General features: G+C 41.5%; 1 protein-coding gene across 4 annotated transcripts in view; it reads left to right on the top strand.

The window, feature by feature from the left end:
• Window positions 1-27,435, top strand: part of Atrnl1 (attractin like 1) — a 527,893-nt gene that overhangs the window by 99,923 nt on the left and 400,535 nt on the right. For all 4 annotated transcript variants that reach the window (XR_008722856.1, XM_055630013.1, XM_055630014.1 and 1 more), the window contains exon 21: window positions 19,561-19,654. Coding sequence is in view for 3 of the 4 variants with exons in the window: in XM_055630013.1 (XP_055485988.1) it covers window positions 19,561-19,654 (94 nt within the window). In the remaining variant the exon portion in view is untranslated. The remainder of the gene's footprint in view (window positions 1-19,560; window positions 19,655-27,435) is intronic.

Raw genomic sequence — 27,435 nt, forward strand, 5'->3', positions numbered from 1 at the left:
TTAAAAATAAAATATAAGTCTCTAATTTCTTAAATTATGTTTTTGACATTTCTCTCATATTTTGATCATACTGATGAAGTCGACTTTATGTAGACTTCTTGTAATTAAAAAGTGATTTATTCATTTCTATCTCATATTTTGCCACATGTGTGTCTGTGACATGTGTGCAGGGTCTCTGGGGGCAGAAGAGGGTGGTAGACGCCCTGGTGCCGGAGCTGTGGATGCTTGTCAGGTACCATATGAGGGGTGCTGGGAACTGAACCTGTGTCCTCAGTTGGACAGCCACTGCTCTTCCTCCCTGAGCCATTGGTTGTACTTTTGGTGTCATATGTCAGAATGTATTGCCAAATGCATATGATTGATTATATAAACTTTTACCAACAGGAAAAGCAACATTTCACTCTCTATAATAGTATAAAATAATTGACATTGTTATGAGGATTTTATACTTCCTTGTTTTCCTTTAGGGATCGTGCTCCTCTGTTAGATTTAAAGCTAGTTCAGTTATTCCATATGAATGTTTGTTACTGATGTGGCACATCTGTCAAGCGGCTGCGCAGTAAATAGAAAATTAAATGGAATGAAGGATTAATGCCTGTCCTGTTCATTGTTGCAGATTTTTATGAAACTTTAAATAATCCTTGAGTCTTTCTTTTAGGTCCTAAAAGGTGGCAAGATGATATCTTGCTGTCTGTGACTTTGTACTGTCATGTGATGTATAAAAATAACTGATTTTTAATGGCCACATTAATTACCTAACCAATAAACAACGTGTCACATTGGTAAATTATGTAGTAATATCTAAAATTAAATTGTAAGAGCCAGAAAGCATGTATCTGTTGCCACCTGCTGGGACGCGAGCTTTGGTTCTCTAGAACAGTGGTTCATGCTTGTAAGCTCTGCGCCGTCTCCCCAGTCCTGATGCGTTACCCCGGAAGCAAACACGCAGTGTCAGGGTTACACAGACACCTCTTGCTGATGGTGTAAGTCTGCTCTTAGATCATAGGATTTATGGTTTATTACTGTAATTGGTGGTTAAAAGAGCTCTCGTAGGGTCTTGTATGTGAATCTATAGCCCTATATTAGGCTAGACATCTATACCCATTGCCCAGAAGAACCCAGCACTCTAAGAGTTTGCAGTTGGGCGGTGTATTGTGCGGTATTGCTTAACACTATCATTAAATTATTGTTCAGTTTCTTCATTTCAAATGAAGCTAACTTACACAGATATAACAAGTCCTCAGTGAGCTCCGTGTGTGTGCGCGTGCCGTGCACGCATATGTTTACTTATATGTGTGTGCATTTGCAGGGCCATGTGTGTTGGGCATGCGTGTGTACATTGTGTGATGTGTGTGGAGGCCAGCAGACGCCGTGTGCACTCTTTTGAGAGATGCTCTCTCTGACCCGGAGTTCACCAGCTGCTCTGCCCACTCGCCAGTGAGCGCCAGGGACCCGCTTTCTCTGCCTGCCCAGGCAAGGCCACACTGCCCACATTAAAAATTTGTATTCATTGCTGTTTATTTTAAAAACTTGTTGATTATTACTGAGTGTGCATGTGTACATGCACATGTATGTGTGGGCATATTCATGGGGGTCATGCGTGCCCTGGTACAGGTGTGGAAGTCAGTGAACAGCTTTTAAACAGTAAGACGGTATTGTTGGAGAAGTCACTGTCTCCGTGTTCCCTTGGGTCCGCCCTGTCCGCCAACATCACCTTGTTGTTGTTCTGCTTTTAGAGCCCGCTGTGTCCAGATGGGCTGCTCAGGTCTTCATGGCTGCAGGTCACATCTTCGCTTCCTCCTGAGCCTTGCTTGGGGACAACACAACACACCTGGCCTGTGCCACAGCCGTCCATAGGTCCTCTTTGTGCATGGGCTTTGGGGATTGGGCACCTGGCCAGCTGAGCGTAGTTGGTTACACAGGAGGCGGCCCGAGCTTCGAGTGAATACTAACCCCGCGCCAGCTGACGCGGTGGCGTGTGGTAGTCACAGTTCACACTAGGTTTAAGCATGTTAGTAAAACTGCACAGCACAACGGGCATGGCGGGCTACCAGGAGACTCGGTACCCACGGTCACACACAGCGATGGTCAAGCCGAGTGTGTTGCTTTTTCACAAAAACACAGATGGGGCTTCAGCTGGAAGGCGCGGCTTTCGCTCGGCATGACCTGGACTCTGGGTTCAATGCCCTATGTCCCACCCAAAAACTGATAGAGATGTTTTCTATAAAAACTTTGGTGACTTGTTATTATGAAAATATCTCTTACCTTTAAAGACACTGGAGATTTTGCTAAGACTCTAACACAGAGTTAATAATATGCTTGGAGGTCATTTGAGATTGCTGTCCTACTGTGTGCTTAGTCTGTTTAACCTGCCCTTAAGAAAATGTACAGCCAACCTTATCTACCTTGGATTTCCCATGCAATTACCTTACAACTGAAGTAAGTGAATAACTGTAGATTTGTTTTTTTTTATTTCTTTTTACTTTTTTTTTTTTTTTTTACAATTTATTCATTTTATACCCTGATTGAAGCCTCCTCTCTCAACTCCTCACAGCCTCATCCTCCCTCCCTCTTCCCCCCATCTTCTTCGCCTAGAACACTGAAGGGCAGTTCTCCTCCTCTGTCATCTGCCCATAATTTCATTAGTTTTTTCTTCTTTTTCTCTTTAGGAAAATTACTTATTCACTTTACATTCTGATTGCAGCCCCTCCCTCCTCTCTTCCCTGTACCCCTCCCTCCCTCTTTTCCCATTCCTCCCCTTCCTTTGTCAGAGAAGGCGATCCCACCCTGGCACTTCATGTCACACGTCACACCAGGACTAAGCACATCTTCCACTGAGCCAGACAGGCTGTCCAGCTAGGGAAAGTTATCCAACAGCAGGCACAGAGTCCATGTCGCCCCCCAACTTCCAGGTGCTAAGGCACTGAAGACAGGGCTGTGCATTAGATGCGTGAGTGTGAGCCTAGGCCCCGTCCGTGCAAGTGCTTAGGTTGCTGCTTCAGTCTCTGTAGGTCCCATGGGCCCAGGTGAGTTGACACTGTTGGTCTTTTAAGAGCTATCTGTCTTGTTGATTTTCTCAAGGAACCAGCTTTTAGTTTCATTGATTCTTTGTAATGTTCTCTTTGTTTCTAATTTATTTATTTCAGCCTTGATTTTGATTATTTCTTCACATCTACTCTTCTTTGGTGTGTTTACTTCTTTTTGTTCTAGAACTTTCAGGTGTGCTGCTAAGTTGCTAATATGAGATCTCTCCAATTTCTTCTTGAAGGCACTTAGTGCTATGAACTTTCCTCTTAGCACTGCTTTCATTGTTTCCCCTAAGTTTGGGTATGCTTATGCTATTCCTTCATTTTCATTGAATTCTAGAAAGACTTTAATTTCTTTATTTCTTCCCTGACCCAGTGGTCAGGGCGATTCAGTTTCCATAAGTGTGTAGGCTTTCTGTTGTTTCTGTTGTTATTGAGGTCCCGCTTTAGTCCATGGTGGTCCGACAGGATACAGGGCATTATTTCAATCTCCTTGTGTCTGTTGATGCTTGCTTTGTGACCAAATATATGGTAAATTGTGGAGAAGGTTCTGTATGGAGCTGAGAAGAAGGTATATTCTTTTGTATTTGAGTGAAATGTTCTGTAGATATCTGAATGTGGGTTCCCTTGCATTTGGGGCATAAATACGGAGAATTCAGATGTCATCGTGGTGGATTTTTCCTTTGATGGGTGTGAAGTGTCCTTCTCCATCTCTTTTGCTTACTTTTGGTTGAAAGTCTATTTTATTAGGTATTAAAATGGCTACTCCTGCTCGTTTCTTGGGTCCGTTTGACTGGAGGTCCTTTTTTTCAGCCCTTTACTCTGAGGTAACATCTATATTTGTTGCTGAGGTGAGTTTATTGTATGGAGCAGATTGATGAATCCTGTCTTCACATCCACTATGTTAGCTTGTGTCAATTTATTGACACAATTGAGAAAAATAAAAAGTGCAGGGTAGGGAAAACAATCCTGTACAGCAAGAGAACTTCTGGAGGTGTCACCATCCTGATTTCAAAGCTGTACTACAAAGAAATAGTAATAAAAATCACATGGTATTGGCATTAAAACATACAGGTTAACCAATGGAATTGAATAGACAATCCAGAAATATACCCACATACCTATGGACATTTGATTTTTGACAAAGAAGTCAAAACCATACAATGGAAATGAGAAAGCATCTTCAACAAATGCTGGTCTAACTGGATGTCTACATGTAGAAAAATGCAAATAGATCCACATTTATCACCCTGCACAAAACTAAAGTCCAAGTGGATCAAAGACCTCAACATAAAACCAGATACTCTAAATCAGTTAGAAGAAAAAGTGGGGAACAGCCTAGAACTCATTGGCACAGGAGACAACTTCCTGAACAGAACACCAACAGGACAGGTTCTCAGAGCAACAATCAATAAATGGGACCTCATGAAACTGAAAAGCTTCTGTAAAGCCAAGGACACTGTCATCAGAACAAAACAACAGCCAACAGACTGGGAAAAAATCTTCACCAACCCTACATCTGACAGAGGGCTAATATCTAGAATACATAAAGAACTCAAGAAATTAAACAGCAACAAACCAAATAATCCAATTAAAAAATGGGGTACAGAGCTAGACAGAATTTTCAACAGAGGAATTTGCAATGGCTGCGAAGCACTTAAAGACATGGTCAACATCTTTAGTCATCAGGGAAATACAAATCCAAGGGACTCTGAGATTCCATCTTACACCTGTCAGAGTGGCTAAGATCAAAACTCAAGTGACAGCACATGCTGGCAAGGATGTGGAGAAAGGGGATCTGTCCTTCTTTGATCTTGTATTTTTGAGACAGGGTTGCATTTTGTTTCCCTGGCTGGCCGGCAGCTCTCTATGTCGATCAGACTATCACCAAACTATCCTATATCCTGTGTTTCTGCCTCCTGAGAGCTGGAGTCAAGACACGGGTCACCATGCCAGGCTATATAACCATAATCCTAAGATACTACCTTCAAATATTGTGTGTGTGTATGTGTGTGCGTGTGCGTGCTATGACAGTAAATCCTGGAAACATAAAATAGGTCGAAAGCAACTTTATGCAATGAATGTCCACATAAATGAAGACAATATATAAACATTGCTTGATAGTTTTTGTTTGTTTTCTGGGAAAGTTGGGGCCAGTCGGAGTCGGTGACTTTGTCGCTGAGTCTGTTAAAGATCTGTGTCCCTCTTTCCTCCCTCTTGTGATGCTGCTCAAAAACCTTCGTGCAAATCGTGCAAAGCCTGTTGTAGAGACAGACACAAGAGCAGGGACAGACAAGGCAAGACAGCACTTGCGTCAGCGCAGGCTCAGATTCATACGACAGACAGACAAAAAAGAATCATAGTAAGTGACGGCACAGGGAGGCAGAGAGGTGAAATACGGGCTCACTCTTGGCTGAATTTCTCCAAGGGGAAGTGCTTTTAAATTTATCTTTCTTAATAGGACACTGACACATTTTGGGAACTCAGTGTTATAATTACTATATTCAGACTGATACACTCTTGGTACACTTTTTAAAATATTATCTCCACGCTGACTTCTAAATGATGACTTCTTAGAGTAGAACAGCTCAGTGTACCCACAAACCGTAGTACCTTACAAAGAAGAATTATCTTTGACATCATCAAACAGTGATTGAATGCTTACTAGCTGCTGAAAGTATATTATAACTTAAATTTGCAAACATTATGGGATACTGTCATTGTATTATGAATAAATCAGATGATGGAATAAGGGGAAAAGGGTCATTCCAATAGAATGATCTAGGAAAGTTCCATTCCAGAGTTAATTTAGTGGTCCCTTGGTAATTTAGGACAGTGTGTTAATAATCTGTGCCTCAGTTTTCCATAATCATTACTAGTAGCATGTTTTATTATAATTCATTTTCATATACAATAGCTAAGTATGTTATTAACCATAAAATAGTTGTTTAGATTTTTTATGCTTACTTATTTGTAAAATATAAGCACAAAAAGAAAATGCTTTCCAAGTCTGTGTGACTAATAGTTTTTCTTCTTCTCGATCATTTTTTTTATAACTTTATTACAAAATGCTCAGGGGGTTTGGTCTTTATTATGAATAGGTTATTTTCCTTGTTGGTGTACTTGTGTTTGGTTTTAGTAAAGTTTAATGAGCAAGACTTCCTTTTTGGTGTACTTGGAGTCTCTGCGGGTTGGTTGACTTGCGGAAATGTTTACTACATGGTAAACTTTCTAGAGCATAACACCAGCATTCATAGCATTACCCCTTTCCTACTAGGATGAGGAGGCTGTTTGTTAATAGTAAACCATTTTCACACACTGTCCACTGTAGAAAGTTCATAATCAGATGAACTTGAGCATTTCTTAAAATGAATGTGAGGAATTCAATTCTTTCAAGTTCAGGGCATGTGCCGTCAGGCCTGGCTTTTCTGTAACTGCAGTTTGCAGTGTCTTTCTAACTTCAGATCCTCAGGATCACTTTTGTAACCTACTTCGTAATGGTAGGTCCCACAGGAGAGAGAGAAGCTCACCAAGATGCCAGGCCTTCACTTTCCGAAGGAGCAGAGGGGCTCAGCCTTCTTGAAAAAGACTGTAGCCAGCTCTTTCCAGTTATTTTCATTCAATCATTATACAAAATGAATTTTGTCTGGGCAAGGCTCCAGCTACCACAGCTGTTGCTCTTGCTGCCCCTGGGAGCAGACAACACAGGTCTCAGTCCCCTTGACCAGGCTAGCCACAATCAAAGTGAGAACTCCAGGCTTGCCAGGAGTGTCTTAGGACCAAGGTCAGCACAGCTGCAAGCTCTCGCAAAAGCACTGAATACAGGCTCTCCAGAGAGACATTTCTTCAAGGTTCAACCATCCTCAAAACAATTTGTCAGCCTTTAGTGATTAACCCAAACATAGCAAAGGCTTTACCAAAACATTTCACTCAAAGCCAGACACAAGGCTCCTTTTACAGCCTCATCTTCTCGGGTTCTCTGCATCCCCTTCATTTTCATAAAGGGACTTTGAGGATTAGAAGAACTGGGAAGAGCGTGAAACCTTGGCTCTGGTGTGGCCAAATATTAGAGAGAACCTCACCTTGATAGAAGATGCACTTCTCTGCTCCTCAGCTAGGAACCTTCTGAAGGAAGCCTCCTTGGCCTGGCCCCAGAACCTCCTGAGACAAGCCAATGACTTCCTGCACTGTGATGCACTATGGAAATGCCCACAAGTCTTCTCTCTTCCTTAAGGTCTTTTCCTAGATTTATTTGCAAAAAGTTCCATTTTTCTTCTCTCCCAACTCTGACTAGACATTTTATTCAACTTAAAAAAATTTAGCTATATGATTAAAAACTCAAGTAACAACACATGCTGGAGAGGAGATAGAGAAAGGGGAACCCTCCTCCATTGCTGGTGGGAAGGTGAACTTTTACATCCACTTTGGAAATCAATCTGGTGTTTTCTCTGACAATTAGAAATAGCGCTTCCTCAAGATCCAGCTATAGCATTTCTAGGCATATATCTAAAATATGCTCAAGTATATAACAATGACATTTGCTCAACCATGTTCGTAGCAGCTTTATTCATAGTAGTCAGAATCAGGAAACAACCCAAATGTCCCTCAGCTGAGGAATGGAAACAGAAATTGTGGTAAATGTACACAATGGAATACTACTCAGCAATTAAAAACAAGGAAATCATGAAATTTGCAGGCAAATGGTGGGAACTAGAAAATATCATCCTGAGTGAGATATCCCAGAAGCAAAAAGACACACACATGGTATAAACTCACTTATGAGCAGATATTAGCTGATACTAGGATAAACATACTAAAATCTATAGTCCTAAAGAAGCTAAACAACAAGGAGGACCCTAGGGAGGATGCTTAAATCTCATTCAGACGGCAAACAGGTTAGACACCAGAAGCGGTGGAAGAGAGAGAACAGGATGGGAGCCTACCACAGATGTCCTCTGAAAGGCTCCACCCAGCAGGAGATCAAAGCGGATGCTCAGACACAGCCAAACTTTGAACATTTTAAACACAACGTCTGACACTCACCTACTGAACTAGTTACAAAGCTGAATTCAGTGTCATTATTATTTAAAAATCTTTCCCCTCTTTTGGCTGGGTGTTATTAAATCTGTGGTTCCTGTTTCCTTCAGCCCCGTTCTCCATCTGAACACTGTTTTTTCCTTACCTGTCCATGACAGGTTTCCTCCTTTAAAATTTAGTTTCCTTTTTTTGGGAAGTTAGACCTTTGTGATCTTCCTCTCCTGCTGCTGTTAAATGTTGCTGATTATTTGACATGTTGTCTGGTTTCCTCACACCTTTGTTAATTTAATGCAAAGATCCGTCCTCCACATACAATTACATGTGACCCCTCCAATTGTAACTGACCCCTTTATTCGGTGTTTGTAGGAAAGAGAGACAGTTTTATTCTGAAAGTGATTCAAGAGATTTCATTTTCTGAAATCTCCAGTGTCTAAAATTGTCAAAGATAAATTTTCTTATGTATAAATTGTTTTATATAGTTAAATTAGTAACTATTTCAAAACTCTTTAAGAGTACATTGAAGACAGTTTTGTGCTACAATCTCAAATAACTTTAACTTTCATATCTTAGCTTCTTCATGTTTTACACATCTTTGTATCTACTGTATTTCATATTTTTCATAAGTCAAGCTTCCTACATCATCTTAATGTTTATTCCATATTTGTTGGTCATTTTTAATGCCAAAACCATTGCTAAGAATTTTGCCTGAATATCTATTTTATTTATTTTTATTTTTTATTTTGTAAAAATGACCAATGACCTGAAAGAGGATACAAACAATTAAATAAATTCAGTATGTGGCAGGGAATGTCAGCAACGAAAAAGGAATGCTTAGCAAAACTGACAAGAAAATCAGCAATTTCCATGAAGAATTCATGCTGTCAGCATGAAAGAAAACAAACCAGCAAGGAATGTTTGTGTGCTCATACGGGCAGACTGCACTGTCTGGGAGCACCCAGCTTTTCGTCGCAGGCTTTTGCTCGAGTGCCCGCTGTCTGGGAGCACCCAGCTTCTTGTCGCAGGCTTTTGCTCGAGTGCACGCAGTCTGAGAGCACCCAGCTTTTCGTTGCAGGCTTGCTAGAGTGCCCGCTGTCTGAGAGCACCCAGCTTCTTGTCGCAGGCTTTTGCTCGAGTGTCTGCAGCCGGCTCTCTGCAAGAGTGCGTCTTTCAGAGATGCTTCAGTGGAGTCTTGTCCCGCAGCTGAGCGGAACGGGAGTAGTAATGGCCTCTTACCTACCGGCAACCGAGCTCATTTATAGTGGAACAAGAGGCAGCCCTTCCCTTATCAACGCCCAAGGATCATTCACACAAGAGCCGTGGAGCTGAGGTCTGAGGCTGTCTCACGGTCAGGTTGGCCATGGCTAGCAAGTAACACAAGACTGGAGGAGCTTACTGCCATTCTGAAGGACAGAATTTTTAATTTTGTGGCTGTTTATAGTTTTACCTTATGGAGAATTTTACCATATGAGCTGTCTAATTGGTAATATAGCTATATTTCATTAAGCATAATTAGCATAGAAGAACACAGAAAGATTAAGTAGACTTGATCTGCAAACCTTCCAGAAGCTGCCGCCATATGTTTATGACAGGTAGGAGCAGGGACGGCTGCCTGCAATGGCTCTTGGATTGGCGGTTCTGCAGTGTGTTCACTGTATACAATGTGTGTGAATCACTTTTCTACCATTTTCCTGCTCCTTGTTTAGTTTTGCTTATGGGTTGCACTGCAGCTTTACATTCATGATGACAGAAATACCATGTGACTATGTCATGTCCCTCTTGTGTGTATGTGGGCTAAAAAAAATCATTGCCAAGTAAAATTTCCTAGACCAAAGGCCACAGCGTGATAGTTTCATAGGGGCTTATTCAGCACAAACAGTGGCCTAGGATGCTGACAACACAGAATAATAAGAAAGCTGCCGTGAAGTATAAATTTTAAACAAGTGCATTTAAGGTGCATTTGTGCTATTTCACTCTGAAGTATAGTACCACAGGGGAATTTTGCAAAATGAGCTCATGTAAGAGGTACTTTAATGCATGCTTTTTGGTTTCAGAAATTATTAAAATTACTATATACTGATAATTCTTTAAGGAAAATTTGCAACAATAACTATTATAATGTTTTTTAGGAAGGATAAATAAAATCCAAGTTTTAAAATATTAATATACATTGCTTTAGCATTCGCTGGACTCTGCCTCCGTGTTTGTGGTGTTCAGATAAATGTTGCGCTCTGGGATGGTGTGCTCACTCACTATTCTGCTCGTTTCACAGCATCAGTGTATTTTAGTGTTCATTTATTCCTTCTGGATCGTTTTTATTTTTTTATTTAACCTATAATTGATTCTTCGTGAATTTCACATCATTCACCCCAGTCCCACTCATCTCCCTGCCCCTCAGTAAAACTCTTTGAACTCCGCCAAGGAAAAAAGATCTCGCTGTGGAAGCTGTAGTGTGTCTCACTGTATACACTTTGTCCACACTTCTTTCCTGGCAGATGTCACTGCAGCGAGTCGTTTCAGGCCTCTGGCTTCTGCTGCAACATCAACACTGGGTCCTCACGGGGACTCCTCTCGGATATTCTGCTGTTGGCCTGTGTCGTGGCGATCCTGCGGCTTTGCCTCTGCAGGACTGGCCAGTTCTTGTGCTCCAGCAGCCCAAAGATGGGGTTGCTGTTTGGGTGGGCCAGCTCAGAGCCCTGGCTGTGGGCCTGGGTGGTAGCTGAGCTGGTCAGCTGCCAGCTCCCCTGCACCCACCCAGTAGAGCAAGGACTTCAGCAGTGCCCCTGCCCAGCGAGCTCCCCCAGGGCACAGCCTGAAAGGGCCAGAGCCAGCTCTCCTGCTGTCATGACCTCGCTAGTTGAGCTCTCTCTGCTGTGCTTCCCAGGCAAGGTTGAGGGCCCTCTCTGTGCTGAAGCTGGGGGGGAGCAGGGAGTAGCCTTTATTTTCTGTCTTACATCTTATCTTTCATTTACGGAAATTTCAAATCTTATATTCTCATATACTAAATTTTACATATTTTACAAAATTTTACAGATAATAGATTTGCAATTGCCATGGGCAGCCAGGAAGAAGGTGGAAAGCAAGACAGTAAGGGGGGGGGTTACTGCTAAAGGTAAAAGCTGTTTTCTTTCTTTTAATTTGAAGAGGGAGTGATAAAAATTCTGTCAAATAAGACTAATTATGAGGACCAGTTTCTATCAATACACTAAATATCACTGAATTGTATCCTATAAAAAGACAACTCTGTCACATTTTTGTTCTATCTCAGTAAGGCTGACTTAAAATTACTGGTTTTGACCACATTATGAAATTTTAAACATTTTGTTTATTACCTTTCAAAAACAGACTTAATTTAATAGTTAACACCTACCTTCTTGGCATATGTATGGATATTCCCAAGTATCTGGTATTTATTAAGAGATTCACTTACATATTTTATTCATAAAATCATATAAGTTTGCATGTTCTATCTTAAGTAGGTTTTATTCCTTTTTTCTGCTTTTTATAATAAAATATCTCCCCAAGAAACTTCACTTTCAGTTTTCCTAGACTAGCCTTTGTCTTCAAGTGCACTTAGTATGGCTAGAAATGTCATCACCCAGTGTTTTAGGATTATTATTGCTGTGATATAAAACTTCATGATAAAAAGCAACTTGGGGTGAAAATATTTATTTGGCTTATGCTTCTATATCACGTTCATCACTGAAGGAAGTCACGACAGGAAACCCAAGGAGGGCAGGAATCTGTGGGCAGGAGTGGAGCTGATGCCAGGGCCATGGAGGTATGCCATGTTGCTCAGCCTGCTTTTTTATGGAACTCAGCACACCAGCCCAGGGATGGCACAACCCCTCCTCCGTGCTCACTCTGCGACTCTGGAACTGTCAGTCAGCTCTAGGTTGCCTTTGGTCATGGTATTTTATCACAACAGTAGGAAAATCACGAAGACACTAAACACACAAAAGAAAGAGAGAATGATAAAAAGAGAGGAAAAAAAGAAAGGAAGAAAGAACAGAGTATACTTCATCAATCATAAGTGATTTGCATGGCAAGGAATATCAACAGTAAAGCAATAAATTACAGGAGGTTTTTTTGGACAAATCATGTATCTTACTTCTATCTAGAATATAAACAACAATTTAATTCAATAATGAAAAGATAAATTGCACAGTTAAAAATCTATCCACAGATTTGAATCAGCATTATTTGAAAAAAATATATAAAAATGACTGATAAATACAGACAAAGACACTCACTGTCTTAATAGGGTAGATTCAGGTCACATTTTTTATTCCATACCATTTATGCTTCTAACTAAAACACAGATAACAACCACAATGTATGGGAATGCAAGTTCTATACAATGTTGGAACTTGCGTGGATGACTAGAGGAAGTATTCAGCCATCCTCAGAATGCCTGTGAGTGAATCAAAACAGTCACCCGAGCAGATGACAGAGCCAATATAGTTGTAGGCAACTTAAAAAAAGAGAAACAAAATGTATCTTCCAACAGTAAATGCCTTTGAGTGTTTGTAACATTGCATCTTCAACAGTAAACACCTATGAGTGCTCGTAACATTGTATCTTCCAATGGTAACGCATGAGTGCTTGTAGCATTGTATCCTTCCAAAGTGTATGCATTTCAGTGCTTGTAACGTTATCCACGACCAAGAAACTGAAAGACAGCCAAATGTCCACTAACTAAATTTATTTTGACATGATATATCAGAGTAATAATATTTGATAATAAAAATAACACTGCTCGTACATGGTTACACTTAACCTGATAAATCTTTAAAAATTTTTACTGCAATAAAAATCACATACTTGAATTTTTTTTTTTTGCTTTGGGTTCCTCACGTTTGGGCTTTTTAACTCATGGGAATAATTTCTGTGGCTGGTGTGCAGGATCTACCCCATCTCTCCCTTCTGCCTGTCTAGCTGTCTCTTCTTGGGTGTGCTGACATGGGCCCTCCCTCCTGAGCCATTGTCTTCTGCAGCGCATTGTCTTCAACACTGTCTGAATGTATTGTTGTCGCGTTATAGTAATTCCTGAAATTGGGATGGCTGAATTTTCTACTTTTATCCATAGGGATCCTTTGGCTTTGTGAAGTTCTTTGTAATTATAATTGAATTTGAGAATCAACTCATCAATTTGTATGGAGTAGCCAACTAGGTTTCTCATGGGAATTATGTTAATCCTGAGTCAGATCTGTCATTTGTATAAATGGTTTTCTTATCCATGAATGTGATATTTCTTTCATTCTATTTATTTTGTTTTTAGTTTTCTTTCAACAATATTTTAAAGTTTCATACCTTTCTAAAATAATTTCTTGAGGATTTCATTAATTTCATTTTTTCCCTCTTTGTCTCTTTGTCTCTGTGTGTGTGTTTGTGTGCGGTGGGCTTGTGTTCATGCATGGGATGTCCCTCCTAAGCAGTCGTCCAACTCGTTCCTTGAGACAGCGTCTTTCGCTATCCCAGACCTTAAACAGGCTGTCTGGCCAGCTCTTCCCAGTGAATCCGCAAGTCTCTGCCTTTTACAAACAGGATCTACCGCATTTGTGTGTTTGTTTTTGTTTTTTAATGTGGCTTTTGTGAATCAAACTTAGGTCCTGCCTGGTAGGTAAGCACTTCAGCAACTTAGCTCTGGCCTAGGATAATGCTCTTTGAAGAGGAATACTTTTACTTTCATCTTTTATTGCTAGTTACAGAAATACGATAGACTTTTGTCATGAGGTTGGCTCGTCAGGCCTCCCCTTGAAGTTGTATAAAGTTGATTACTTATTTTTGTGGCTATGGGGATCAACTTCAGGGCCTTGCTCATGCTAGGCAAATACCCTACTACAAACTTCCGCCCTATCTCAGAATCGATACAGTGATCTGCACTCATCCTTTCCTATCAGGTTGTTTCCAGGATACTTCTTAGGAGGATATTTCTTTGAATAGAAAAGATAATGCAGCTGTAATCAGTGTCAGCTTTATGCTTCCTTTTCTATTTGACTGACTTTGTTTTTTACTTGTCTTGATTAGAATGTCCAGATAAAGATGAATGACAAGAATAGACAGCAACGTCTCCTTGATTTTAGGAGAAGAAAACATTTAGTCTTCTCCTATTCAGCGTGATGCTATAGGCTTTATTTTTTTTTTAGTGCTATTTATTATGTTTAGTAAAATCATTCTATTTTTAATTTATTTATTTTTTTAAAAAAAGTGTTGTTTTTAAGTTTTCATACATGAATATGTTTTGGTCAAATCTATCTTCTACAGCCTGTTTAACTTTTTTTCACCTTCCCAGTTTCACTCCTAACTTCATAGACTTTTTTGAACCCGTTGACTCGGTTCAGCACCGCCAGGGTGCGCAGTGGTGGAGTGTGCCCTGCCAGGGGCTGCACCCTAAAATCTGACACGTCTTCCTTAACAGCGCTCAGTTGCCTTTGCTTCTAGGCTGGCCGGCCGAGGGGCCGCATGAGCTCCGCTGTGGCTTCCCGGCTGGCTGGGGGACCGCATGAGCTCCTCTGTCACTTCTTGGCTGGCCCGGGGACCGCGTGACCTCCTCTGTCCTGGCAGTTTGGCTGCTTTGATCTTGTGCAGATCACGTGTGTGCAGTCACAGCGTGTGACTCCATGTGTGCGATGTTCCTGTCAGGATTCGAGGACGCTGCTTTGCAGCAGCCCCACACATCCTCTTGCTTTTATAGTCTCTCCTCATGAACCCCGTGCCTTTACCGGGGTGTGGTATGGAAATGATGTCCAGTTAGGGCTGAGGTGTTTTGTTTTGACAAGAGTCTCACTGCGAGACATTGGCTAGCCTGGGCTAGGACTTGCTGTGTAGACCAGGATGGCCTTAGACTCATAAGTGTCTGTCCCCGTGTTTCAGAAGTGTTGTGATTAAAGCATGTGCCATTAATCATGAAAGAATGTTAGGTTTTGTCAAATGATGTTTCTGAATTTACTGAATTGATCCTGTTTTTTCTTGGCCTGTCCTTTTGTTAATGCGAGGGAACGGGCACTGACATGTGGACACTCAGCCATCTTTCTTTCTTGATGTAACCCTCTTGCAGTTGTGTGGGACTATCCTTTCACATGTTCCTAAATGTCTGTTTCAATGTTTTTAGTTTTTCTGCATATATACTCATAAGATGTATTATCTATAGTTGCATTTTCTTGTGGTCTTTCATTTGTGTTTCAAGGTAATATCTTTTATCTTTTATTTTTTCAATTTGTCAAGTTTGTGAAGATTTGGCATTAGCAGTATTGGGTGTAATTTTTTGTTGTTTCTATCTAAGCTTCTCTTTGTAACACCTTTTAATTACACTAATTATTATGAAGGAACTACTGAACTATTTTGTTTGTTTCTTTACTAGTCTGTTATAAAGCTTATATCTTTTTAGAAATGTTTTCAGTTAATCTGTGCTCTGCGTTTCTGTATCCACTTTTTCACAATGCTCTTTTGTCTTTTATTTCTGTAAAGTTAGAGTTATGTCACTTCCGTTGTTGTTAGCTAAAACTACTGCTTTAAAAGTTAGAAAAAACAAGTCTCATTTCCATCATAGTGACTGAGAGAGTAGTCTCTTACTGTTCTGTGGCTGCCTCTGTCCCAACTGCGACATCCTTGTCTGTGACTTTAGTTCAGAGGTACGGACTGTTAGTGGCAGCGCTGGTGGTGACTGTTGTGGTTATTGGTGGTGATAATGCAAACCAGTGTCGCCGTTGTTGAGAGTGGCATAGAGAGTCTCCCCAGACTAAAGACAGGGCTTTCATCACCATCTGACAGAACTGCTGCGGAGTTACACACAAAACGACAGCGGTGTGCCTCAGGGACGGGTGCACTCAAGCAGTTATAGAACCATTATTTACACTCGCCAGGAAGTGGAATTCACCGGTGTGTTTCTGAGCTATTGGATGGGCAAAGAAGTTGTGTTGTATATATATAACAGAACAGTCCTCAGGCCTTTGTCACTGAAAATGTGACGTGTCTCACTCCATGGCGCTGAGATTCCAGAACAGGGCTCTCACCCTGGGGGCTGTGATCCCTCTCGCAAACCTCTGTCTTCAGAAACATCCATACGATTCATTACAGGAGCAAAATTAGAGTTATGAAGTAACAAGGGAAATGATGTTCCGGTTGTGGTCACCGCATACGAGGAACTGCATTCAAGGGTTCAGTGTGGGAACACTGAGAACCCTGTCCGGGCACTCACCACCACATTCAGAAGTTTGCCGTAATCCTAAGTCCAACCTGAGACTTTGACGTTTATGGCCACTTTGGAAAAGACGTCCAAATTAAATGACGAAATGCATCCACACGTCACAGTGGATTTCTCGATGTTTGGCGGTGCCATCCCTGGGCAGGCGGCCAGGCTGTCCAGGAACAGTGACAGAGTATGACTGCCAGCAGCAATGCCCCCGTGGTGTCTGTCCAGCTCCAGCCTCCAGGTTCCTGCCTTGAGCTCTTGCCCTGACCTCTTGATAATGCAGTGTGACCTTAAGTCGAGGAAACCATTCCCCCCAAGCTGACTTTGGCCTCTGTTTTATCACAGCAACAAAAAGCAAGTTAGGCCTGTCAGCTGTGTATCAGTGGACTTTTGTCTTAGGTTGTGTTTGTTACTTTAAAGTTTCGCATATTCAGAGTCATGTAATGAGAACATTATTTCTTGGTAGTTCTCAGTGTTTTTTTTTTTTTTTAAATTTACATTTTAACAAATTGTCTCTTTTATTACTGAGGAGTAATCTCTTGTATGTTCACACCACAAGGTTTTTAACTCAGAATGTATGGGGAGCCACCTGGTATTTTCCACATTTTTAGTAAGTAGTGATTTAGTTCTGTAAACATATATGCATATATGTTTCACATTTTGATAAATGTGAAATTTCTGGGTAGTATCAGTGAATTTTTGGCCTTTAGTGAAATTGTCAAAATAGTTTCAAAATGATTGCTCCATTGTAGACTCCTGTCAGCAATTTATGATCATTTTGGTTTTTTCTTATTAGTGTTAAGACAGTCCTGCCAGTTTTTACATTTGCGCTATTTAAACATGTGTTTACCATTTGATCTGGTACCTTAGGGCCATGCTTGTGTTTAATGTTGCATAGGTGCTAAAGATACTGAATCGCTTGTATATGCTCACTGTCTCAGTTTTACCTTCTCTCTCTTTTGGTGTGTGCAAAGGATTTGTTCACTTTCAACAGTTGTACAAATAGTACAGCTTTTACTATTGATCTGGGAGAGGTCACTGGTGGCTTTGTGTCTAGATCTCACGGTTGCCTTAGGCCCTGCCCACTCTTGTTACCAATGTTAATGTAGTCAGCCATGAATTGTTCTTTAAATAAATTTTGTGAAAATTTCAAACATGCACAAAACAGAAAAATGCGAACCTTTATGTACTTATTTAAAAGCTCCTCTCCACAAAATCATACAATGTGCCCTGAACATATTACAACTAAATCAAATTTAATAACAGAATCTTACAAAATAAATTAAATTGGACTAAAAAAGAGCAAATAAATATTAACATGGTAGATGAATGCTAAGGCTGATTGACATGTTCTGAGAGGTCTAAAGTGCTGGTAAGGATGCAAAAGAATGGGAAGCAGCAAATGTATGTTTCAAAAAAACCATTATTATATGCCGTTTATGCTCCCCGAAATGATGACGGAGATAAAACCCAGGCCACAGCCTACCTGCCTGGTCCCAGGTTTTCTGTATTGGCTTCTGCAAGCCAGGGAGGAGTAACTCTTTGTGAATGGACAGAGACTGGTGGGGGCTGCCTCAGAGGGAGTTTAAAGAGTAAAGATCAGAAGCAGAGCAACTTCATTAGACGGCATCCCAGAAAGCCTGGAGGGAGCCGGGTTCTGGGCTTGGTGTGGTCCAGAGCCAGGCACTGTCCAGTGTGGGCGCGACACCCAGGACACTAGCTCTGCAGTGCCACTGCGATGTGCCCTGGGTGGGAGGGATGCACCCACCGCCTCACCTCGCCTCCGCCTACAGCCTTGACGTGGTCTCTTGATGAAGCTGCAGAGGGCACCCTGGGTTGGGTGGGCACTGCAGGGGGAGTTGGGCTTTCCCTCCTCTGCTCACGTTAGGACCTTGAGTGTGTCCAGCTGGGCCTCAACCAGGCTGACTTCCCCTGATCTGCTTGGTGTTGGGTCTGTTCTTTTTAAAATGAAGGCAGGTTTTTGTTGTTGTTGTTGTTGTTGTTTTGTTTTTTTGCCTTTTGTGCCTTTATATTATACTGTTCTTAGGAATTTGTCATAGCCATTTTCATTTGCTAACGGGAAATTAGATGTTGTAAAAAAAAGTCTTAGGTATTCTGGCTTTTAAAACTAGAGAACTGATGAGTCTAAGGTTTAGCTAGTATTTGCTTTTGGGGAGATGTGAAACGGTTAGTTGTGCAAGCACCACACAGATTGGTGGTGGCCTTAGAAAACTTCTCCTTTGAACTTGATTTCTTCTCACTCATTGTTGAACAGCAGCTTCTTCTCAGAACATGTGACACAGTTAGAATCACTGCATCCTCTTGTCTCAAAATAGCAAATAGCAGTTTGTTTTAATGAGCTGCCTCTATGGCAGTTGGTTCTCAGTGGTTCAGGGAGCGAAACTGCGGTGTGTTTGGGCAGCGTGTTTACCGCCTGCGGCCGAGGGCTCTCAGAGACACCCTCCTGTGCACCCTCTGCGCACCGCTCAAACAGCTGTGACTGTTGTCTGTTCTCGGGCTGAGGCTGTCCTCTTGTGATTCTCCAGACGAGGTGACTTCCACTTTCTTCCTGGGCTCACAGCCTGCCCTTCAGGTCCTTGGAATGCTTCTTGCAAGGTGTGCTGTTTAGAATTTAAGCAGCCTGGGTTGACTGGAGGAGCCTGCATTGTCTTTCTTGACCTCAGCACGCTGCCACCAGATCATCTTCCTGCTGACTCCAGCTCAGAACCCACAGTGAAAGCCTCTGGTTGTCTTTCCCCCTTAAAAACTGTCCAGGGTGCTCCTGTACCTAATACTTAAGACTCGTTTTATTTCGGAAACTCCTTGGGATATCAGTGCGTTTATCTGGTTACATTTGTTTGCATTTGCTAATTCTCATGGGTATTAGAATAGCTATGGACATTTTAAGAAAAAAAAATATGATAACAAATGTTGAACCTTGGGGAAATTAGCTTGAGTAGCTCATTTTGACATCTGTATGCATAGACCACGTTATTTCATTTCTATCGCAGCGATCCTCCTGCCTCTGCGCCCGAGTGGTGGGCTTACAGGCATGCACACCATGCCTGGCTCACCGGCTATCTTTTTAAACACTTATTTCATCGTTGATGTTTCAGATCACAAACAGAAACGCAGAGAAATCGAGCATTACTTCCAGAAATGGTAGATGTAGGAGACTCTGGGATTTTAAAGAGTTTTGCCAAGTTTTCACATAGGTGACCTCAGGTTCCTGAACTAAAAATGGCATGACATGAGGAAACAGCCTCACAGAATGCGGTGATAACCTGTGTTGGTTTTGCCTTCCAGCCTGCACATGCGGCGGCCACGCAAACATTTGCCACGTGCACACAGGAAAATGCTTCTGCACAACCAAAGGGATAAAAGGTGACCAGTGCCAGCTGTAAGTACGGAGAGCTGCTTTTGTAACGCTTGTGGATTGTGTGCTATAAAATCAATTCGTGTGCTCTACTTTTTGAACGCTAGCATTACGGCAGTTAAGCTTACAGTGTGTGAGCTAGTCTCCTTTACATGGCATCAGTCCTCTTGACACGGTGGCTGTTTAAAGCTGACGGGAAGGGCGGCTGTCAGGCAGGGCCTGTGGAAGCGGCTGACAGGACTGCTGTTTCCACACAGGCACACAGCAGCGCTGGGGAGGCCACACTCAGCCCGCCACCTCCCTCCTCTCTTAGAGTGTTGTTCACACAGGAGCCCAGGGTTTTGCTCTCAGTACTTTATGAGTGACTTTCTTGTGTCATTTAGTTATTAATATTTATTCTCTTCCAAATGTGACTTTAAAAGGCAATACAATTATTTTCCCTTCCTTCATTTTCATTATATTTCATGTACATTATATTAAAATCAGATTTGCATGGTTTAATATTAACTAGGTACAAATACATGCTTATTTTCACATACATTTATTACTTGAGAAAAATCATGTTTCTATTATTTAATCATGTAGTCATTAGGGAAGATTAATAAAGAATTCTCTAAATTACAAATATCTAAAATTTTTATTTGATATCGTTTACTAGATTTTCACATCCAGAGAAGCCTTATATAATCAGGGAGTCTCTTAACTTTTTTTTTTTCAAAAGTTATTTTTTTAATTTAATTTTATTTTTTTCTTATCAGTTACATTTTATTAACTCTGTATCCCAGCCGTATCCTGATCCCTCTTTCCCTCCCAGTCCCTCCCTCCCTCCCTCATCTCCACCGTGCCCCTTGCCAAGTCCACTGATAGGGGGGGACCTCCTCCCCATTCATCTGATCCTGTTTTATCAGGTATCTTCAGGACTGGCTGCAAAGCTCTCCTCTGTGGCCTAACAGGACTGCTCCTCCCTTGGGGGGTGGGGAAGCCAAAGAGCCAGTCATTGAGTTCCTGTTAGAAATAGTCCTTTGAGTCTCCTAACTTTAATCCCTTCAGCTAAAAGTAAAATCAAAGCCGACCGCTCCTATGTGGCACCCGTTAGGCCAGCCACATGTGCCTCACAAACAGCAAACTAAATCCAGGCTTACACCCTGGTGGAAGGGCACCTCTGATGGTCCCACAGTGAGTTTGTTTACGCTTTTCAATATTCTCACCCATATACTCAAATTATGTACCAGATATTAGCATCATTATTTCATTACAGCAACCAAGATCATGTATGTAAATTCAAGTTATAGTTATCCACAAAAGCAAAATGTTCGTTACAACTATGATTATAAACTGTAATTATTACAATTTTTCCTAAATAATTTAAATATGTAGCTCTATATAGTTACTTTTTGGTAACTGGCATTTTAAGAACATGCTTTTATTTGTAAACAAGAGACAGCAATATTTTTAGTTACTTATGAGCTGATAAGCTCACCTTAGTCCAGTTTACAGGTCAAGCACACTATTTTCTCTAAAATACATAGTTTTGAGTGACAAAATGCATTTGCCTTTGATCTAATTTATGTATTTTTATAAGGAGGAATTGGAATGCCAATTTGTAAAGGATACTTTGTAGATAGTAAATATAGGTATGTGTGTTCAGTACTTTGTTTTTGCATGCAAGTACCCTTTTATTTATTTTAATTGAAAATAGATTATTTTCTCATACAATACATTCTGGCCACAGTTTTCTGTCCCTCTACTCCTCCCAGCTCCACTCCCCGCAGCTACCCTGTCCTCTAGATCCACTTTCACTCCGTAGGAGAAAAAGATTTCTAAGGGCAAGCAAAGGCGTCAGAGACACCCCTTCCCCCTGTTAGGAGCCCCCCAGAAACACCAAGCTAATGGTCATAAGATGCACTGAGGACCTGCTGTGAACCCATGCAGGCTTCAGTCTCTGTGGACCGGTGTGAGCCCTGCTTAGTTGACTCAGTGGGCCATAGTCCCTGGTGTTCTCCATCCTTCTCCCTCCTCCACTGGGTTCCCTCAGCAACTAGGAAGGTCCTGATGGAGACCTCCAGTTCATACTCCCTCTCTGCTTAATGTCTGGCTGTGGGTCTCTACATGCATTCCCATCAGCTGCTGGCGGAAGGCTTCTGTTGATAACTGGACAAGGCACTGACTGATGCGTATAGCAGAACATCACTAGGAATCATTTTAGTTGCATTTGGTTTTATCATAGGTCTATCATGTCATGTCATATCAATCATATCATATCATATCATATCATATCATATCATATCATATCATATCATAGGCTGTCCAGTCTCCACTTCATGTTCAGGCAGCATAGTGAATTTTCTTTCTCTCATGGCCTGGGCCTCATGGTTGTCCACTCCCACTGGTTGTCCACTCCCACAGTTCTGAGCCACCCTTGCCCCCACACATCTTGCAGGAAGGACCAACTGTGGCTGGGTTAATGGCCAGGTTTCTCTTCCTGAGCCTGCAGAGAGACTGCGGTGGAGGGTGAAGCCTCCATGCAGACACCAGCTCGACTCTACATTCAGTGTGCTGTGTGGCGTTGTCCTCAGCGATAGGGCCCCACTGTCAGTTTTCAGAGTGATCATCTGCCCTGGCGTCAGCCTGGGTGGTTTAGGGATCTTCACAGGAGCCCCGAGGCCAACGAGTCAGCCAGGTACAGCCTGATGGCACGGCTGGAGTCCTCACTAGGGCCACCCTCAGGCCCCGGAAGTTTTCATTGCACTAGGTTCTCACACGCCCACCGAATGTCCCCAGGTCCTGTTGTCACTCCCTGCACCCCCCCCCCCAATTCCTCCGCAACCTGACCCTCCTGCTCCCTTCCCTGTCTGCCTACTGTTTACCTGCAAAATCTATTTCCCCTTCCTCAGGAGATGCGTGGATCCCTTTAGAGCCGTTCCCTTTACCTAACCTCTCTAGGTCATTGGATTATGGCTTGGTTATCATTTACTTTACAGCTAATATCTGCGTATGAGTGAATACAGACTGTATTTGTCTTTCTGAGTCTAGATTACCTCACCCAGAATGACTTTTTTCTCGTTGCATCTATTTTTGCCTGCACATTCCATGATAATTTTTTCTTTTTTTTACCAGCTGAGTAATACTCCACTGTGTAGCTGTATCACATTTTCTTTATCCATTCTTCAGCTGAGGGACATGTATGTGTTTCCAGTTTCTGGCTGTTAAGAATAAAGCTCCAGTGAGCACTGTCGAGCAAGTGACCTCGTGATAGGATGGAGTGACCTTTGGGCATATGCCCAGGATTGGTATATCTGGGTCTTGAGGTAGATATATTCCTAATTTTCTGAGGAACAGCCATATTGATTTCCATGGTGGCTGTATAAGTTTACTCTCCCACCAGCAATGGAGGAGTGCTCCCCGTGCTCCACATCCTCTCCAGCTTGAGCTGTCACTTGTGTTATTTACCTTATCCATTCTGACTGGTATAAGATGGAATCTCAAAGTAGTTTTCATTTGCATTTCTCAGCTCAAAAAAATAAGTAATTTTCCTATGAACAAATGACAAATTGACAACAAACTTCACAATATACTCAAATAATGTAAAATATCTTGGTGTGACTCTAACTAAGCAGGTGAAAGACTTGTGTGATAAAAACTTTAAGTCTTTGAAGAAGACATCAGAAGATGGAAAGATCTCCCATGGGCATGGATGAGTAGGATTAACATAGTACAAATGTCCATCTTACCAAAAACAATCTTCAGATTCAACACAGTCCCCTTCAAAATCCCAGTGCAATTCTTTATAGACCTTGAAATGATAATTTTCAGCTTCATATGGAAAAATTAAAAATGCAGGATAGTTAAAACAGTCTGGACATTCCTGATTGAACTTCCAGAGGTGTCACCTCCACAGATCTCAAGCTCTACTACAGAGCTATAGTAACAAAAACTGCATGGTACTAGCCTAAAAACAGACTCAGTGATAAATGGAATTGATTCAAGGATCTAGACATAAATCTACACACCTATGGACACCTGATTTTTTTGTAAAGAAGTTAGAAATATGCAATAGAAAAAAGAAAATATCCTCAACAAATACTGTTGATCTAATTGGATGTCTTCATGTACAAGAATGAAAAAAAGCTCAACTTCACGTGGATCAAAAACCTCAATGAAAAACCAGACACACTGGACCTGACAGAAGATAGAGCAGGGGATAGCCTTGAGTGCATTGGCACAGGAGACAACTTCCTGAACGGAACATGGACAGCACAGGCTCTAAGAGCAACAGTTAATAAGTAGACCTCATGTCACTGAACAGCTTCTGTAGGCAAGGGGCTACAGAATGGGAAATGATTTTTACCCTCCTCACATCTGATAGAAGTCCAATATCCAACATATGTAAATAACTCAAGAAACTAGACATCAAAAAATAAAATAATTCAATTAAAAATGGGCTACAGATCTTTTAAAAACATTTTTATTAAATTTTAATTTTTTATATTAATTACAGTTTATCCACTTTGTATCCCTACTGTAGCCCCCTTCCTTTTTCATCTCCTCCCATACTATTCCCCAAGTCCACTGATAGTGGAAGTCACTCTCCCCTTCCATCTGACCCTAACCTATCAGGTCTCAGCAGGACTGTCTGCATTGTCTTCCTCTGTGGCCTGGCAAGGCTGCTCCCCCCTCAGGGGGAGGTGATCAAAGAGCAGGCCAATCAGATTATGTCAGAGACAGTCCCTGTTCCCCTTACTAGGGAAACTACTTGGATACTGAGTGGGGTACAGATCTTAATTGAGGAATATCAAATAGCTGTTCAGTAAACTTTTGAATGGGACAATAAATATGAAGTCATCATTTTAAAAACAATTATTTCCTGTATAGCAGTTACATTGGAAAATGCTTTTATTAGGAAGCAGATATAATCATCTGAAAATGCAAATAGTGATTAAATTAGTGGTTGATATTAGCTAGGAATATTGATAACATGACTTTTGCTCAAAGTGCCTTTCATGGTATTAATGTTGTTCTCACCACAATAAAATACATGGATTTCTTATATTAAGGATTTAGAATAACCATGAATCTTTCCTTCCAAGGATAAATTCCATTTGTTGGGGGCTGGAGAGATGGCTCAGAGGTTAAGAACACTGGCTCTACCCAGCAGGGTATCAAAACATACCCTGCTGAGATTCATAGCCAAACTTTTTGCGGAGTGCAGGGAATCTTAAGAAGGAGGGGGGAGATAGAAAGACCTGGAGGGAACAGGAGCTCCACAAGGAGAGCAACAAAACTAAAAAATCTGGGCACAGGGGTCCTTTCTGAGGCTGATACTCCAAAAAAGGACCATGCGTGGAGGTAACTTAGAACCCCTGCACAGAAGTAGCCCATGGCAGCTCAGTGTCCAAGAGGGTTTCCTAGTAGTGGGAACAGGGACTGTCTCTGACATGAACTCAGTGCCTGGCTCTTTGATCACCTCCACCTGAGAGGGGAACAGCCTTAACAGGCCACAGAGGAAGACAATGCAGCCAGTCCTGATGAGACCTGATAGACTAGGGTCAGAGGAAAGGGGAGGAGGACTTTCCCTATCAGTGGACTTGGGGAGGAGCATAGGAGAAGAAGAGGGAGGGAGGGTGGACCTGGGAGGGGATAAGGGGTGGGGGCTACAGCTGGGATACAAAGTGAATAAATTGTAATTAATAATAATAACAAAGAACACTGGCTGTTCTTTCAGAGGTCCTGAATTCAATTCCCAGCAACTACATGGTGGCTCACAACTATCTATAGTGATATCTGTTGCCCTCTTCTGGTGCACAGGCAGAATGCTCTATAAATAATAATAATAATAAAATCCATTTGTCTTTATGTATGTCACATAGTTTTGTAAACTTCCCAAATGGATATTGGTTCTCTTCTTTCCAAGTTGTTTGCTGCATTGGCCACACATTTGTCTGGACCCTTTATCTGAACAAACAGCTGCAAGCACCATTCCATCACTAATGTATTCATTGTTTTGATGGCCCCTGAGAAGGGTTCACCGAGGATGAAGAAGCTCCGTGCACAGTGCACTGGAGTTAGAATTTTAAGGAGGAATAACAGTTTGTGGAGTAAGAAGACAGCGGACAGAAGTGGAGATAGTGGAGGCCCCACAATGACACAATAAGGAACGTGGTCTTAGTGTTTCCAGTGTCTGCTGGAGGATGCAGAAATCTGGAGACTGTTGCCCTCACCATTGGTAACTGACTAAGGAAAGAAAAGCTTTGTTAAAATGCAAATCCTTGAGTTAATTGGAACTCAAAACCCCAGTAAAATGATAATATATTATCTATATCTACATCTATCTATCTATCAATCTATCTATCTAACTGTCTGTCTATAGAAAGAGAGAAGGAAAAACAACGAAAGGCAGGTGCATGCAGACAGACATGCAGCTGCAGCTTGCGTCCGTGGACTAACAGGTTAGCTGATGGAGGTTCGCTCTCGGTAGTGTGGAGCTTTGAGGGCAAAGGCGTTGACTGCCTCTTTTCAGAGATACTGTCATACTTCATATATTGATATTACTGTTTTCTAACAGAAAAAAAGTAGAGATGATTTAATTTTTTTTCTTCATCAAAGACAGATTCTCAGTCTGTAGCCCTGGATGACTGGATCTTAGACTGTAGACCAGGCTAATCTAAAACTCCTGCACTCTGACTTCCTCTTCCTCCTTCCTGTGTGGCAGGTAAAGGTGTGAGCCACCACACTCAGCTTGAAAGTAGAGAAGATTGGGCAAAGCAATCATAATTGTTATTAACATGTCCACGTAGCCAGCCTTGGTTGCATAGTGACTCTAAGGCCAGTCTTGGCTTCCTCATCTCAAAGAGTGGTACATCCAGAAACAAAGCCTTAAATGCTCTGTTTAAAAGCATACATTTACCACAAAATTTGAAAATCTAAATGAAATAGACAATTTTTTTTTGACCAATTCCACTTGCCAAAGCTGAATCAAGACCAGGTAAGTCAATTAAATAGTCCTATATCCCGTAAGGAAATAGAAGCCGTTATCAAAAGTCTCCCATGCAAAAAAAGCCCAGGAACAGATGGTTTTCACGCAGAATTCTACCAGACCTTCAAAGAAGAGCTAACACCAATACTCTTCAAACTATTTCACAAAGTAGAAACAGAAGGAACACTACCAAACTCATTCTGTGAAGCCACAGTCACCTTGGTACCTAAACCTCACAAAGACTCAACAAAGAAAGAGAATTTCAGGCCAATCTCCCTTATGAACATTGATGCAAAAATACTCAACAAAATACTCACAAACTGAAAACAAGAACACATCAAAGATATCATCCACTACGACCAAGTAGGCTTCATCCCAGGTATGCAGGGGTGGTTCAATATATGGAAATCCATCAATGTGATCCACCACATAAACAAACTGAAGAAGAAAAACCACATGATCATCTCCTTAGATGCTGAAAAAGCATTTGACAAAATCCAACATCCATTCATGTTTAACATATTGGAGAGATCAGGGATACAAGGCACATATCTAAACATAGTAAAGGCAATATACAGCAAGCCTATAGTCAATATTTAACTCAATGGAGAGAAACTTAAATCAATCCCACTGTAATCAGGGACAAGGCAAGGCTGCCCACTCTCTCCATATCTCTTCAACATAGTTCTGGAAGTCCTAGCCAGAGCAATAAGGCAATTAAAGGAGATCAAGGGGATACAAATTGGAAAGGAAGAAGTCAAAGTATCACTATTTGCAGATGATATGATAGTATACCTGAGTGACCCCAAAAACTCTACCAGGGAACTCCTAT

Source organism: Psammomys obesus, unplaced genomic scaffold (genome assembly GCF_907164565.1).
Source record: "Psammomys obesus unplaced genomic scaffold, mPsaObe1.curated_primary_1811, whole genome shotgun sequence".
In the NCBI taxonomy this organism is placed as follows: Eukaryota; Metazoa; Chordata; class Mammalia; order Rodentia; family Muridae; genus Psammomys; species Psammomys obesus.